Source organism: Nerophis ophidion, linkage group LG28 (genome assembly GCF_033978795.1).
Source record: "Nerophis ophidion isolate RoL-2023_Sa linkage group LG28, RoL_Noph_v1.0, whole genome shotgun sequence".
Lineage (NCBI taxonomy): Eukaryota > Metazoa > Chordata > Actinopteri > Syngnathiformes > Syngnathidae > Nerophis > Nerophis ophidion.
This window is the reverse complement of record NC_084638.1, coordinates 23592150-23610405: the sequence shown is the minus strand read 5'-3', so window position 1 is coordinate 23610405 and position 18256 is coordinate 23592150. Positions and strand designations below refer to the sequence as shown.

The 18256-nt window shown below is 37.3% G+C and overlaps 1 protein-coding gene across 1 annotated transcript; it reads right to left on the bottom strand.

Annotated features, from left to right (window-relative positions):
• Positions 1–3288: 3288 nt before the first annotated feature.
• On the bottom strand, positions 3289–14161 carry LOC133545537 (gastrula zinc finger protein XlCGF28.1-like). The gene is made up of 2 exons (XM_061891228.1): positions 13838–14161; positions 3289–6031 (listed from the first exon to the last, which is right to left on the bottom strand). Exons 1-2 carry the CDS (start codon positions 14013–14015, stop codon positions 4767–4769), a joined length of 1443 nt encoding a protein of 480 aa, XP_061747212.1. The 5' UTR covers positions 14016–14161; the 3' UTR covers positions 3289–4766.
• Positions 14162–18256: the final 4095 nt, after the last annotated feature.

Sequence of the window (18256 nt, the reverse complement as noted above, 5' to 3'; positions counted from 1 at the left end):
AGTAGGACAAGGGAATCACCCGGGGGAGCACTTTCCAGTACTCCCTCGAGTGTACCCAAAAAGGGTGGGTACTCTGAACTGCTGTTTGGTGCATAAGCACAAACAACAGTCAGGACCCGTCCCCCCACCCGAAGGCGGAGGGAGGCTACCCTTTCGTCCACCGGGTTGAACTCCAACGTACAGGCTTTGAGCCGGGGGAAAACAAGAATTACCACCCCAGCCCGTCGCCTCTCACTGCCAGCAACACCAGAGTGGAAGAGGGTCCAATCCCTCTCGAGAGAAGTGGTTCCAGAGCCCTTGCTGTGCGTCGAAGTGAGTCCGACTATATCCAGCCGGAATTTCTCGACTTCGCGCACTAGCTCAGGCTCTTTCCCCCCCAGTGACGTGACGTTCCACGTCCCAAGAGCTAGCTTCTGTAGCCGAGGATCGGACCGCCAAGTGCCCTGCCTTCGGCTGTCGCCCAGCTCACAATGCACCCGACCTCTATGGCCCCTGCTATGGGTGGTGAGCCCATTGGAGGGGTGACCCACGTTGCCTCTTCGGGCTGTGCCCGGCCGGGCCCCATGGGAACAGGCCCGGCCACCAGGCGCTCGCCATCGTGCCCCAACTCCGGGCCTGGCTCCAGAGGGGGACCCCGGTGACCCGCGTCCGGGCGAGGGAAATCTGGGTCCATGATGTTTCTTCTTCATAAAGGTCTTCGAGCTGCTCTTTGTCTGATCCCTCACCTAGAACCTGTTTGCCTTGGGAGACCCTACCAGGGGGCTTTATGCCCCCGGACAACATAGCTCCTAGGATCATTGGGACACCAAACTCCTCTACCACGGTAAGGTAGCAGCTCAGAGAGGAGTATTCATTAACAACTTTGTCAAATACTTTTTGGACCAATTTGTCATCACATAACATCATTATGATAAGATTTTCATGTTCGTTTTCCTGTTATTCTAATGTGCAACCTAAATCAACAATGGTTAGAACTGCTCATATGAATTTAAGTAAAAAAAAAAAAAAACGAACTCCAAAAGTGTCTACGCCTCACCTGGTGTATAGTTTACCACACGTCACTCATATATACATACACACACACATATATATGTACATATATATGTATATATACAAACCCCATTGTGTTAGATGTAAATATAAATGGAATAGAATGATTTGCAAATCCTTTTCAACCCATATTCAGTTGAATGCACTACAAAGACAAGATATTTGATGTTCAAACTCATAAACTTTTTTTTTTTTTTGCAAATAAGAAACTTAGAATTTCATGGCTGCAACACGTGCCAAAGTAGTTGGGAAAGGGCATGTTCACCACTGTGTTACATCACCTTTTCTTTTAACAACACTCACTAAACATTTGGTAACTGAGGAAACTAATTGTCGAAGCTTTGAAAGTGGAATTCATTCCCATTTTTGCTTTATGTAGAGCTTCAGTCGTTCAACAGTCCGGGGTCTCCGCTGTCGTATTTTACGCTTCATAATGCGCCACACATTTTCGATGGGAGACAGGTCTGGACTGCAGGCGGGCCAGGAAAGTACCCGCACTCTTTTACTACGAAGCCACGCTGTTGTAACACATGGCTTGGCATTTTCTTGCTGAAATAAGCAGGGGCGTCCATGATAACGTTGCTTGGATGACAACATATGTTGCTCCAAAACCTGTATGGACCTTTCAGCATTAATGGTGCCTTCACTGATGTGTAAGTTACCCATGCCTTGGGCACTAATACACCCCCATACCATCACACATGCTGGCTTTTCAACTTTGCGCTTATAACAATCCGGATGGTTATTTTCCTCTTTGTTCCGGAGGACACCACGTCCACAGTTTCCAAATATAATTCGAAATGTGGACTCGTCAGACCACAGAAATTGTTTTCAGTTTGCATCAGTCTATCTTAGATGAGCTCGGACCCAGCGAAGCCAGCGGCGTTCCTTGGTGTTGTTGATAAATGGGTTTGGCTTTGCATAGTAGAGTTTTAACTTGCACTTACAGATGTAGCGACCAACTGTAGTTACTGACAGTGGTTTTATGAAGTGTTCCTGAACCCATGTGGTGATATCCTTTACCCACTGATGTGGGTTTTTGATGCAGTACCGCCTGAGGGATCAAAGGTCCGTAATATCATCGCTTACGTGCAGTGATTTCTCCAGATTCTCTGTACCTTTTGATGATTTCACGGACCCTAGATGGTAAAATCCCTAAATTCCTTGCAAAAGCTCGTTGAGAAATGTTCGAAAACTGTTCGACAATTTGCTTACAAAGTGGTGACCCTCGCCCCATCCTTGTTTGTGAATTACTTAGCATTTCATGAAGGCTGCTTTTATACCCAATCATGGCCCCCACCTGTTCCCAATTAGCCTGCACACCTTTGGGATGTTCCAAATAAGTGTTTGATGAGCATTCCTCAACTTTATCAATATTTATTGCCACCTTTCCCAATTTCTTTGTCACATTTTGCTCACATCAAATTCTAAGATGAAAGATTATTTGCACAAAAAAAAAAAGTTTATCAGTTTGAATATCAAATATGTTGTCTTTGTAGTGCATTCAACCGATTATGGGTTGAAAATGATTTGCAAATCATTTTATTTCGTTTATATTTACATCTAACACAATTTCCCAACTCATGTGGAAATGGGGTTTGTATATGTGTATATATATATATATATATATATATGTATGTATGTGTAAATAAATATACATCAATGTATGTATATATATATATATATACACACACGCACACGTATGTATAAATACAATTTATAAATCTCGAAAAACATTCGTTTTGTGGACCGTTTTTCTAAATGCAAATAAATGCCCCGCCCCCTCCAGCTGATTGAGAACTCCACTCCTCTATTAGAGACGTTTGTGTAGTTTTTGAGGTATTTACTTGCGAGGTACCTAGAAATATAAGTTGAAATTAAAAGTGAGTTTTAAAAAACAAATGTCTGACCTTGGGCAAGAGGCCAGCTGAGGAAGAATCTTTAAGCCCTAAGCTTGAAATAAAGTATCTCATGTATCTATTAGCTTCCTCTTTCAACGCCTTCTGGTGGGACACACCTAAAGGTATGCACACTAAGTTATGGGAAACTTGTATTACTTATCCTGGGAGGTCGCTGTAACTCCCTTCATGGAATCATCGAATCTTAGCTGGCAAACGTCATCTTGTTAGGTCAGTTAGCTAGCGGTATGTTTGACGGACACACCAAAAAGTAAATTTTAACAAAATAACGTACCGTTGATGGCAGGCGCACAGCACACACACTTGCAATAAACACCCGTTTAGATAGATGAATAGTACTTTATTGATTCTTTCAGGAAAATTGAAATCTGGCCTGTGAGCAGAAAAACATGTTCAAAGACACCAGACTGCCTTGCTAACATCAAAGCTGCTGTTCAGCCTCTCATATTGGCTGAAATGAGCAATTTATTGAAAAAAATCTGACGGACACTCTTACTTTTTAATGCATTTCAATGATGGAGCATATTGACAAGATTGAATGACATAAAAATTAAGATGTCGGACATAAAATATAAAAAAAAAAAAAAAAAGTCACAGTTGGCCAATTCTTGACGGTTTATTTTAAAGGGGAACATTATGACAATTTCAAAAGGGTTAAAAACAATAAAAATCAGTTCCCAGTGGCTTGTAGTATTTTTTGAAGTTTTTTTCAAAATGTTACCGGTCTCGGAATATCCCTAAAAAAAAGCTTTAAAGTGCTTGATTTTCGCTATTTGCGATGCGACTATCCATTTCCCTGTGACGTCATACAGTGCTGCCAATGTAAACAAACAATGGGAATAGCATAGCAAGATATAGCGACATTAGCTCGGATTCAAACTCGGATTTCAGCGATTTAAGCGATTCAACAGATTACGCATGTATTGAAACAGATGGTTGGAGTATGAAAGTATTGAAGAAGAAACTGAAGCTATTGAGCGAATAGCTATTGACGCTATTCATAGCCATAGCATGGCCGAATAGCTGCGTTAGCATCGCCGGTAAAATGTGCGGACCAAACGATCAGGACTTTCCCATCTTGTGACACTGGAGCAACTTAAATCCGTCGATTGGTAAGTGTTTGTTTCGCATTAAATGTGGGTGGAAGGAAACGTAATATAGTTGCAAATGCATCTACAGGTTATCCATACATCTCTGTGCCATGTCTGCTTTAGCACCGCCGGTAAATAGCATGTTAGCATCGATTAGCGTAGCATGTTAGCATTGATTAGCTGGCAGTCAACATCAACAAAACTCACCTTTGTGATTTCGTTGACTATCGTTGCAAATGCATCTGCAGGTTATCCATACATCTCTGTGCCATGTCTGCCTTAGCATCGCCGGTCAAATGTGGAGACACTCCGGTACATTCAATGGGGGTCTGGCGGCAGACACTTTGGCATCTTCGGGCCAGTGGTGCAACTTGAATCCCTCCCTGTTAGTGTTGTTACACCCTCCGACAACACACCGACGAGGCATGATGTCTCCAAGGTTCCAAAAAATATTCAAAAAAACGGAAAATAACAGAGCTGAGACACGGTGTTTGCAATGTGTTGAAAATGAAAATGGCGGGTGTGTTACATCGGTGACGTCACATTCTGACGTCATCGCCTCCAGCGCGATGAACAGAAAGGCGTTTAATTCGCCAAAATTCACCCATTTAGAGTTCGGAAATCGGTTAAAAAAATATATGGTCTTTTTTCTGCACCATCAAGGTATATATTGACGCTTACATAGGTCTGCTGATAATGTTCCCCTTTAACTCCTGCCGCTGCTGTTCTCACCAGCACAGTGGTGTTTGTTGAGCTGGTACTTGTAAGCGAATCTTTCCTCGCACACGCTGCAACTGAACACTTTCTCGCCGGTGTGTGTTCTCATGTGTTTTTTCAAATCGTGTCCTCGTGCAAATCGTATATCGCAGAAGGAGCAGCAGAAAGGTTTCTCTCCGGTGTGTATTTTTGTGTGTTCGGTCAAATGTACCTTCCGGGTGAATATTTTACCGCAAACCGAGCACGTGAACGGTTTCTCTCCGGTGTGTATTCTTGTGTGGATTTTCAACTCCTCTCTTCGTACAAAATCTACGCCGCACACGGAACAGGAGAACGGTTTCTCTCCGGTGTGTATTCTAAAGTGTATCGTCAAAAGCTGCTTCCGAGAGAATCTCTTACCGCAAACTGAGCAAATGAACGGCTTTTCTCCAGTGTGCCTTTGCATGTGTTTCTTCAAATCTTGGTTATGTACAAAACGTGAACTACAGACTGAACATGGATATGGTTTTTCACCGGTATGTATTCTCTTGTGCGCAGTCAACGTTGCCTTATGGGAGAAGGCCTGGCAACAAACCGGGCAGACGTACGGTTTCTCTCCAGTGTGCGTTCTCTTGTGCGCCGTCAAAGTTGCCTTGTGAGAAAAGGCATGGCAGCAAACTGAGCAGGCGTATGGTTTTTCTCCGGTGTGTACCCTCATATGCGTTTCCAAAGCTGACTTCCAGGTGAACGTTTTGTCACACCAAGAGCACTTCCAGTTTCTGTCAGAGTGACATCTTGTGTGTGCGGTCAGAGTTTTCTCGTCACCAAACATTTTATCACATAGAGAACATTTCAAGCGAGTGTTGTCAGTGTGACATGTCTTATCATCTTTAGAGTCTTCATCATCAGTGTCAGGAGAGTGTGAGGTTGTGTCCTCACTATCTGATAGTGGAGCTAAGAGCTTGTCTGCTTGTGATCCTCCACAGTGGTCTCCATCAGCTTCTGTTGTCATGTGTTGTGTTGAGCTGCTGCTTGGAGGCTCCCCCCCTACCCTCTCCTCACTTTCACCTTTGACCTCATCATCTTCACTCTTCACAATGACACAAACCACTGGGAACTGCTCTAGTCCTTCAAGATGCTTTCCTTCTTGACTGAAACGAAGTTCCTCCTTTTCATCTTTGAAGCGGGCTGGCTCCTTTTTAAGGCTGGGGGGCTGTGGCTCCTCCTGGTCCATCAGCCCCAGCTCGCCAGGGGGAAGATGTTCTTCACAGACATCTGCGGGACACAAGAAGACAAATGGATACTTTGGACAAGATGAGGCAATTCCTCCAATGCTGAAGTTTAACTGAAATTCTGGATTTTTTTTTTTAGAATTGTTGAAGTTGAGCACACAATTCCCAAACAGGTCGAATATTTTGAAGTTGGAACAGTTTGAATCAGGTGAAAGATGTGGGAGTTGTGGAACTTTGAAGAATGTCCCATTTATTTCAATGGGAATTTCCCAAAAATGTGGAAATTTTGTTGAAAATGGTCTGAATGAGTCCAAATGATTGGTGTATACATTTTTCCAAATCGGTCGAAAAATGTTGAAGTGGTAACATGTTGAATTAGGAAATGGTATTACATAATTCCTGGAATTCCGGGAAAACTGGGAATTTTTCCAGTTCAAAAAAACTCTTTGTTTTTTATCCTGATAAAGAGGAATGTTTTGACATTGGAACGGTTGAAATGCGTTGAAAAATGTGAAAGGAGTAGTCGCCAGAAAAAAAAAAAGGTGGAAATAGGGCGTTGGAAAAGCAGGATTTCTGGAAAATCCTGGAATTGTTTTTTTTTTTACTTGGAAAAATCATACTTTCCAGAGTGGTGGAATGGTTTGAATCGATTGAAAAATGTGGAAATGGTGGAAGTTTAAAAAAAAAAAGCCAATTAATTTTGAATGGAAAAAATGTCCCGGAAAACCCGGGACTCTGGGAATTCTCTGAATTTTTGGAATTTGTCAATGGAAAGCCTGTGGTTCCCATATAAGAACAGCGGATTGAAATTGGAATACTTTGAATTGGATGAAAGATGTGTAAGGTAGAGCGCGCCAAAATCTGGAGAAGAAGAAAAAAAAAACGTGTGAATGCTTTGGAGCGTTCACACAATAAAATACTGCAGTTAAAAAAAATGTGGGTCTTTTTGTTCATGTGCTTTATTGCACGCCACAGGGCATGTGGCGACTCCACATCAACACACGCACAGACCACTTGCAAGCAGAAACAGTGTGGATGTATTTTACCTTTTAGAATTAACGATAAAGGTGAACTTTTAAACCACAGGTGTCAAACTCAAGGCCCGGGGGCCAGATCTGACCAACAACATCAATTTGTGTGGCCCCCGAAAGAGTGGAAATAATATATGTAAATAAAGTACCTTATCTTTTCTTAATAAATGTATCACAAAAATAAATGTACTGTGTACAAATACATATATTTACACTTTAATCATTTCTAACAATAAAACTAAATACTATATCATACATTCCAAAACAATGTTGTTGTTCAAATACTAGGGGTGTAATGGTATGTGTATTTGTATTGAACCAATTCGGCACGCGGGCGTACCGAAAGAGTTTGTAAGTCTTCACAAGCTGCTCTGCTTTCTGCCTCCGTCTCAACAGCAAGCATTGTCCCGCCCATACAACCATCTGATTGGTTACATACAAAGCCAATCAGCAGTGCGTATTCAGAACGCATGTTGTCAATGCTTTAGCGTCGAGCAGATATTCATTTAGCAGGAGAGCAGCGGACACTCCCCAAATGATAATAAACACTTCCAAGTCAACTACTTTCTAAACATCACTATGAGCCCGTTGACCTTCTAGAAAGTTAAACTGCAGTTCAGCTCACTCGCAGTCCTGGCTTTAGGTGAAGGCTAGTTACCTTTTAGCGTAACGTTAGCTCATTTTGCGGTGTGTGTGTTAGGGGCTGCAAAGCCCTGTCTGTCTGTTATTGCATTGAACTCCATGGTGTACAGGGATGAATAGTCAATCCTATTGCTGTTGTAGTATGTTTTCAGCTATAGTTACATGAATCATTAGTAATATAGCAGCCTAGTTTTGAATGGCAGGGTCCCTGCTATCACATGTTGACAAAAATATAACATTTACATAATAAAAGTCAACTACAGGCTTCCCAAATGCTGTAATAAATTAAGCATGATGAGTTGACTTGAAACTGTTTAATGTTGCACTTTTTATATGTGGAAGAAAGGTTTTGTCATTTTATTTAATCAAAGCAACAACTTGAGGCAGTTTAATGTGGATTAACGTGGGCAGAATTATTATAGTGTTCACAATGTTAAAAGGATAAAGCCATTGTTTACAAATTGGGTAAATAAATAACCAAAAAATGTATATTTGGTTGTTTTCTTACTGTACCGAAAATGAACCGAACCGTGACCTCTAAACCGAAGTACGTACCGAACCGAAATCTTTGTGTACCGTTACACCCCTATCAAATATATACTTCAATATCTCCTTGACTTATGATTTTAAAGCAAGTAATCCAACAAACTGTGAATGGAAAAAGGTTTACAGTAATATATTTTTTACAGTAAAATCCCCTTTCAATAGAGAGTAATAATACACTATTAACACAACAGTAGATTTTACAATGTAAAAAAACTTGCATTGATTTTTCCGTAAAAAAAAAAAAAAACAGTGGTACCGTTTTTCCATTCTATTTTATTTAATTCCATGAATTTATTATTTGGCATTTTTACTGAATTCCTGCTGTTTAAAGCTTTGAACCAGAAGTAGAAGTTCCATTCCGTTTTCTGGTCGTCCATAGCGTTTCTACTCGTACGGATTCTTCATTCGTCAATCCAAGCAACGTTTGTAAGTTTTACAATATACCTAAAACAATTCTTACTGACTAAATCGTCCCATGTGTGATCTCTGTGGGAGTGTTTTCATGCTATTGTAACGTAATGACGCTAATGTCGTTAACATGAGCTAATTTGCTAACACATTTACAAGTGTCTGTGTTAATATTATTAACTTACAAAGGCATTATTTTTGTGTTGTTTCAGTTTCACAAATTCCTCAGTAAATTCACCAAAACGTCACAGTGGAGTTATACAGTATTTCTTTCTGTTAAGTGTTTTGAACTGGAAGTAGAAGTGCCGTTCCGTCTTCTAGTCATCCATAGCGTTTCTACTTGTATAGATTCTTCATTCATCACTCCAAGCAACGTTTGTAAGTTTTACAATGTAACTAAACCAATTCATACTTACTAAACCGTCCCGTGTGATGTCTGTCGCTGTGTTTTCATGCATATTTGTACATGCTATTGTAATGTAATGACGCTAATATGCTAACACGTTTCCAAGTGTCTGTGTTAGTATTACTAACTTACCATGGCATTGTTTTTGTATTGTTTCAGTTTCACCAATTCCTCAGCAAATTCACCAAATCGTCACCAAGGAGTTATCGGGTCTGTTTAAAAGCTTGGAGACGCAGCTTCCGCAGCTCGTGGGTCCATGACAATGACTTATGTTTTGTTTGACCGGCCGTTTTACTGCTGTGTTACAGACACCATTTGGAAACAATTTAAGTATGTAAATAAACGTTTACGAAATATTTCTGTGTAAATAACTAATTTTGTTTTTAATATATGGGGAAAAAATGTTCCCCCTCAAATTTAGGGGGTGCGGCTCATACAGCGGTACGGTTTATATTCTGAAAAATAAAGCAAAATATATCCAAGTTGACTAGCTGTATGTACATATTGCATCATTATACCTCATTTGTCGGTATATTTGCACCCAGCCTTTCCCTCCACCCACATTTCATGCCAAACAAACACATACCAATCGTTGGTTAGAAGGCGATCGCCGAATTCGTCCTCGCTTCCTCCCGTGCCGCTGTCTGTCGTGATTTGGCTCAATATCTTCAGTTTCTTCTTCATCCGGGTCGGCGGACAATTTTTTTTTTCCGGTCGGCGGACTGGGTATCGAAACTAGAAATCGGAATTAAAACTTTTGAACGATACCGGGAGAATCGGAAAGTTAGTCCCGGTTCCAATCGATACTCGATACCCAACCCTACTGAAATCCGAGTCTGAATCCGAGCTAATATCGCTATACCTTTCTGTGCTATCCGCCATGTTTGTTTCTGGTTGTTTCACGCTGTGACGTCACAGAATAATGGACGGGTGGATATACCGATCGTGAAAATCGGGCACTTTGAAGCCGTTTTTCGGGATATTGCGTGATGGGTAAAATTTGGAGAAAAACTTCGAAAAATAAAATAAGTTACTGGGAACTGATTTTTATTGGTTTTAACCCTTCAGAAATTGTGATAATGTTCCCCTTTAAAAGAACCACATTTCTTTTTTACAACGGCTTGGTGAGAAGTTGTGTCGCTGCCCGTTCCTTTCGCCATGATAAGGAGTTATTGTCAATATCAACAGTGTCAATGCTATGATTGGCTGTGTAGCGTAAGTTAACCGAATCGTATCATTGGCTGGACACCTGTCACTCACCGAGTTACGTTGCAAAATGGTACAGGAAACAAAATTATTATTATTTTTATTATTATTGGTTTAGTTGATTAGATAAGATTAGAACTAATATTAGATATTAATTAATACGTTTATGTTGAATTTTATTTTATGCGCTGAATAGATTTTCTTGTGCACTGAGAATGTGCGATTGCCCAAGAACGCAGCTTGAAGTATCCTTTAAAATCTGTACATAATTTATTTGAATACCCTAGTTATGAGTGCAACATAAATCAAAATAAAGTACACACTCTACAGTTTACTTGTTTGAGTATCCTTTAAAAAGCTGAAATATACCTCAAACAACTACTTACTGGTTGCCAAAAAGTGATTCAAAGTATTTTTTGATAATGATACAGCTTATCTGTCCATATTTTACTAGAATACCCTAGTTATGAGTATTACATACTGTACATAAAAAAATGAGTCCATTCAGAGCTAAGTGTCGGAGATTCAAGAAAAACATGGCGCACCTACCCGTGTAAAAATTTGTCTGAGGACGGGGACCTTAAATGTTGTGTTAGTGTGGCTGAAACGGGGCTTAGGCTAAATAATTATTGAATTAAGGGGTTATCTGGCTTAGTAGAGACATAGCTTAAATATCCTTTAAAAAACTGGAATCTACCCCAAACAACTACTCAGTGGTTGCCAAAAAGTGATTCATACAAATATTTTGATAATGACACATCTCATCCGTGCATAATTTACTAGAATACTTTTAGGAGTATTACATACATCAAAATTAAGTACCTACTGTACTGTTCACTCGTTGAAGTATCCTTTCAACCAAAACAACCACCAAGCGGTTGCCAAAAAGTAATTCATAGAAATATTTTGATAATGACACATCTCATCTGTGCATAATTTACTAGAACACTCTTAGGAGTATTATATACATCTAAATGAAGTACCCACAGTACTGTTTACTCTTTGAAGTATCCCTTCAACCAAAACAACCACACAGTGTTTGGCAAAAAGTGATTCATACAAATATTTTGATGACACATCTCATGTGTGCACAATTTTCTAGAATACTCTTAGGAGTATTACATACATCAAAATTAAGTACCTACTGTACTGTTTAGTCGTTAAAGTATCCTTTCAATCAAAACAACCACCAAGTGTTTGCCAAAAAGTGATTCATACATATATTTTGATAATGACACATCTCATGTGTGCATAATTTATTAGAATACTCTTAGGAGTATTACATATATCAAAATGAAGAACCTACTGTACTGTTTACTCTTTGAAGTATCCTTTCAACCAAAATAACCACCAAGTGGTTGCCAAAAAGTGATTCAAAGTCATATTTTGATATTGACACATCTTCACTGAGCATACATGACTAGTTTACTCTGAGGAATATTTTATAAATTGAAAGTAAAATACTTACTGTACTGTTTACACATTGAAGTATCCTTTCAACCAAAACAACCACCAAGTGGTTGCCAAAAAGTGATTCATACAAATATTTTGATAATGACACATCTCATGTGTGCATAATTTTCTAGAATACTCTTAGGAGTATTACATATATCAAAATGAAGTACCTACTGTACTGTTTACTCGTTGAAGTATCCTTTCAACCAAAACAACCAATAAGTGTTTGCCAAAAAGTGATTCATTCAAATATTTTGATAATGACACATCTCATGTGTGCAGAATTTACAAGAATACTCTTAGGAGTATTATATACATCAAAATGAAGTGCCGACAGTACTGTTTACTCTTTGAAGTATCCTTTCAACCAAAACAACCACCAAGCGGTTGCCAAAAAGTGATTCAACATAATATTTTGATATTGACACATCTTCACTGAGCATACATGACTACTTTACTCTGAGGAATATTTTATAAATTGAAACTAAAATACTTACAGGACTGTTTACACATTGAAGCATCCTTTCAACCAAAACAACCACCAAGCGGTTGCCAAAAAGTGATTCAACATAATATTTTGATATTGACACATCTTCACTGAGCATACATGACTACTTTACTCTGAGGAATATTTTATAAATTGAAACTAAAATACTTACAGGACTGTTTACACATTGAAGCATCCTTTCAACCAAAACAACCACCTAGCGGTTGCCAAAAAGTGATTCATAGAAATATTTTGATAATGACACATCTCATGTGTGCATAATTTACTGGAATACTTTAAGGATCATTACATATATCAAAATGAAGTACCCACTGTACTGTTTACTCTTTGAAGTATCCTTTCAACCAAAACAACCACCAAGTGTTTGCCAAAAAGTGATTCATAGAAATATTTTGATAATGACACATTTCATGTATGCATATTTTATGACAATACTCTTAGGAGTATTACATATATCAAAATGAAGAACCTACTGTACTGATTACTCATTGAAGTATCCTTTCAACCAAAACAACCACTAAGTGGTTGCCAAAAAGTGATTCATACAAATATTTTGATAATGACACATCTCATGTGTGCATAATTTACTAAAATACTCTTAGGAGTATTATATACATCAAAATGAAGTACCGACTGTACTGTTTACTGTTTGGAGTATCCTTTCAACCAAAACAACCACAAAGTGTTTGCCAAAAAGTGATTTATAGAAATATTTTGATAATGATACATCTCATCCATGCATAATTTACTAGAATACTTTTAGGAGTATTACATATATCAAAATGAAATACCTACTGTACTGTTTACTCGTTGAAGTATCCTTTCGACCAAAACAACTACCAAGTGGTTGCCAAAAAGTGATTCATACAAATATTTTGATAATGACACATCTCATTTGTGCATAATTTACTAGAATACTTTTAGGAGTATTACATACATCAAAATGAAATACCTACAGTACTGTTTGCTCTTGGAAGTATCCTTTCAACCAAAACAACAACAAAGTGGTCGCCAAATAGTGATTCAAACAAATATTTTGATAATGACACATCTCATGTGTGCATAATTTTCTAGAATACTCTTAGGAGCATTACATATATCAAAATGAAATACCGACTGTACTGATTACTCCTTGAAGTATCCTTTCAACCAAAACAACCACCAAGTGTTTGCCAAAAAGTGATTCATAGAAATATTTTGATAATGACACATCGCAAGTGTGCATAACTTACTAAAATACTCTTAGGAGTATTATATACATCAAAATGAAGTACCGACTGTACTGTTTACTCTTTGAAGTATCCTTTCAACCAAAACAACCACCAAGTGTTTGCCAAAAAGTGATTCAAAGTCATATTTTGATATTGACACATCTTCACTGAGCATACATGACTAGTTTACCCTGAGGAATATTTCATAAATAAAAGTAAATTACTTACTGTACCGTGTACACATTGAAGGACCATCTATATTAGCTTTCCTCCCATGTGGTCCCAAAAACTATTTAGTTGACTATCAGTTGTTGGAATGGAATCACCCTCGTTAGCATTCAGTTGTACTCAAGCCAGTCACCGACAATAAATTAAGAATAATGTTAATAATGAAATATAAAGTTAGTGAACACGTGAGAGTAAGAAGTAAACAAACCTGTTGTGTTTATGAAATCAGCGTCCAGTAGTTGATGTCGTCGCTCCTTCTTCTCTTTCGTTCGAGAAAGTTCCTCCTCGTATTCTGCTATCGTTCTTTCGAACAATACAAATATTTCTTCGGCCGCCGCAGATAGTCGCTGATTCACCAACTCCCTGAGCATTTGTATTTTACACATTTTTTTACACAACTGCAAGACTTTTTAATTTTCCCCGCGAAGTGTTGGAAACTTCCGCCTTTCTTTGTTAGCAGCTAACAAGCTAAGCTAGCGCAGGGTTGGTCTTCTTCTTCTTCGTCTGTTGCTCTGGTGGTAGGATGCAGCCATCGCCCCCTACTGCACCGAAGTATGCCGCAGGGGATAAACAAGCACCTATTTCACTTTTCAAAATAAAATAAAATAAATAATATCACAAATGTATTCTATATTTTTCGTTTTTACAGTACAAGGTGCATTAACCTCATGATAACTCTTTAATCCAATCATTTTGCGGTAGCTTTGACACTAATTATTATAAATTTTTTTCTGTCTTGTGTTTTGCCTGCTCAGGAACCTTTTTGGCTGAAAAAGCAATTTAAGCCAAATATTTTTAAAATGTATTTCCGTGAGAGCCATATAATGTTTTTTTAACACTGAATACAACTAAATGTCTGCATTTTTAAGTAAGACCAACATTTATAGAGTATAAAATGTCACAAACTCGCAGGGCAGCAGTAGTGGCGACCCCAAGAAGCAGGAACCAGGAGAGCAAAGAGCAGGTAAGATGCTTTTAATATCATCCACAGAGGAGAATGAAGCAGTCTTGCATGTACAGTTCTAAACAATAGTCAATCTTTGAGCCCTGAGTGAGACAAGCATAAATAGAAACATACTGATAGGCAGCAGGTGTGGACCAGCTGACAATCATAAATAATATTTGTGAAATAAACATTGGAACCTCGGTGATGAGGTGGCGACTTGTCCAGGGTGTTGTTGCAAAAAGTACAAAGTATTTTAAAGGCACCTAAAGACATTATCGTATCAAGTCACATTTCCCCCCCAGAATGCTTGGACCATCTACTTGCCAACCAGGTTACTTTTAGGTAAAGCAATTATAAAACCATGATTGTCGCATGTAAGCCATTTGGTTGGTCAAAAACAACTACACTTTTGAAAGGAGTATCCCAAAAATTAAAATATTATTAGTTGAATGTGATCACTTTAACACATTGAGTATATTGATAACCTTGATTTGAATTTAACATCTGAAAACAAAATGAATACAAATTAATTCCATATAAAATAAACACTGCAAAAAGTCAGTGTTCAAAAACAAGAACAAAAAAATAACAAAAATTAGGGGTATTTTATTTGAACTAATCAAAATTATCTGCCAATGGAACAAGAAAATTTGGCTTGTCAAGACTTTACAAAACAAGTAAAATTAGCTAACCTCAGTGAACCCACTAATAACAACTGTACTACTATATGAGTACGTATTTTCTATTGTTTCATTGAAAATAAAACTGCAAAGTCAATTTGGCTGTCATCTGTTTTTTTTTTTACATGCTTGAAATAAGAAATTATTACTCTAAAAATACAGTTTTATACTTGTGAGTGTTGATGACACAGTTTTGCAACAGTTGACATTCCAGTTTCAAGCATGTTTTACTCAATATAGGTCATGACATCTCAGCAACAAGCTGTACTATCTTTATTTAGGACCAAAATCCTCAAAACAAGTAAAACACTAACATAAAATGTGCTTAGTGAGAATAATTATCTTATCAGACAGAAAATAAGCAAATATCACCCTTATTTGAGATATTTAATCTTACTTAGTGTCAGTTTCAAACACTGAGTACATCTAATAAACAGACACGAAGCAACGAATCAAGCAGAGACAGATTTAATTTAGCTCATGAGGAGAACGCATGGAGCTGCACACTTAGTCACAGTCTCGCCCTACGCTCTAAGGTACAGCTCCCATGTCCCTCTATTTATTCAGGAGTTCCGTCGTCAACATCACTGAGGCCGCCTCCAAAAAGGAGTGGTCACATATATCATGCAAAATACGCCCAATATGTGACGGAATGTGCTGGACCTTGTGATTTCCTTGTTTCTGCTTCATCTGTGCGGTGTCTTCTTATCTTTGTTGAGGTCCTTGAAGTCCTTGGCTGTTAGCGGGCTAAAACAAAGATAACATCTGCGGCTGAGGCCACCCCTTGGACAAGAAATTTTGTCCTTGCACAGGTAGAAAAAAATGCAGCTTGAGCACAATAGCTAATAACTATAGAAATGTACTTCAAGCATATTAAAGTTGTGTGATAATATAAATACACATATATATATATATGTATATATATATATATATATATATATATATTTGTGTGTATATGTATATATATATATATATATATATATGTATATATATATATATATATATATATATATATATATATATATATATATATATATATATATATATACACATACATACATACATACACAGTGGGGCAAAAAAGTATTTAATCAGCCAGCGATTGTGCAAGTTCTCCCACTTAAAATGATGACAGAGGTCTGTAATTTTTTATCATAGGTACACTTCAACTGTGAGAGACAGAATGTGAATTCACATTGTAGGAATTTTAAATAATTTATTTTTAAATTATGGTGGAAAATAAGTATTTGGTCAACCATTCAAAGCTCTCACTGATGGAAGGAGGTTTTGGCTCAAAATCTCACGATACATGGCCCCATTCATTCTTTCCTTAACACGGATCAATCGTCCTGTCCCCTTAGCAGAAAAACAGCCCCAAAGCATGATGTTTCCACCCCCATGCTTCACAGTAGGTATGGTGTTCTTGGGATGCAACTCAGTATTCTTCTTCCTCCAAACACCACAAGTTGAGTTTATACCAAAATGGATACATGGATGATACAGCAGAGGATTGGGAAAATGTCATGTGGTCAGATGAAACCAAAATAGAACTTTTTGGTACAAACTCAACTCGTCGTGTTTGGAGGAAGAAGAATACTGAGTTGCATCCCAAGAACACCATACCTACTGTGAAGCATGGGGGTGGAAACATCATGCTTTGGGGCTGTTTTTCTGCTAAGGGGACAGGACGATTGATCCGTGTTAAGGAAAGAATGAATGGGGCCATGTATCGTGAGATTTTGAGCCAAAACCTCCTTTCATCAGTGAGAGTTTTGAATGGTTGACCAAATACTTGTTTTCCACCATAATTTACAAATAAATTATTTAAAATTCCTACAATGCGAATTCCTGGATTATTTTTTCACATTCTGTCTCTCACAGTTGAAGTGTACCTATGATGAAAATTACAGACCTCTGTCATCATTTTAAGTGGGAGAACTTGCACAATCGCTGGCTGACTAAATACTTTTTTGCCCCATTGTGTGTATATATATATATATATATATATATATATATATATATATATATATATATATATATATATATATATATATATATATATATATATATATATATATATATATATATATATATATATATATATATATATATATATATATATATATATATATATATATATATATATATATATATATATATATATATATATATATATATATATATATATATATATATATATAAAGGGCTGTGAATCTTTGGGTGTCCCATGATTCGATTCAATATCGATTCTTGGGGTCACGATTCGATAATATATCGATTTTTTTCGATTCGATTCGATTCTCGATTCAAAAACGATATTTTTCCGATTCAAAACGATTCTGTATACATTCAATACATAGGATTTCAGCAGGATCTACCCCAGTCTGCTGACATGCTAGCAGAGTAGTATATATTTTTTAAACTTTTATAATTGTAAAGGACAATGTTTTATCAACTGATTGTAATAATGTAAACATTTTTTAACTATTAAACGAACCAAAAATATGACTTATTTTATCTTTGTGAAAACATTGGACACAGTGTGTTGCCAAGCTTATGAGATCCCATGCAAGTGTAAGCCACTGTGACACTATTGTTTTTTTAAATTATTTTTATAAATGTCTAATGATAATGTCAATGAGGGATTTTTAATCACTGCTATGCTGAAATTATAACTAATATTGATACTGTTGTTGAAAATATAAATTTTTGTTTCGCTACTTTTAGCTTGTTCTGTGTCGTGTTTGTGTCTTTATTGCAGTTCTGAGTGTTGCTGGGTCAGGTTTGGTTTTGGAATTGGATTGCCTGGTTATGGTTTTGCTGTGTATTGTTTTGTTGGATTGATTTAAAAAAAACACCCCTAATATATATATATATATATATATATATATATATATATATATATATATATATATATACATATATACATATATATATATATATATATATATATATATATATATATATATATATATATATATATGTATGTATGTGATTATTC

What these genes read in the sequence shown, in the direction of transcription:
- LOC133545537 (XM_061891228.1), bottom strand. Translation starts at nt 14,015, where the DNA reads ATGTGTAAAATACAAATGCTCAGGGAGTTGGTGAATCAGCGACTATCT. An exon ending in TGATTTCATAAACACAACAG is followed by an intron (nt 6,032 to 13,837) that starts GTTTGTTTACTT and finishes TGTGTCCCGCAG; the next exon opens with ATGTCTGTGAAGAACATCTT.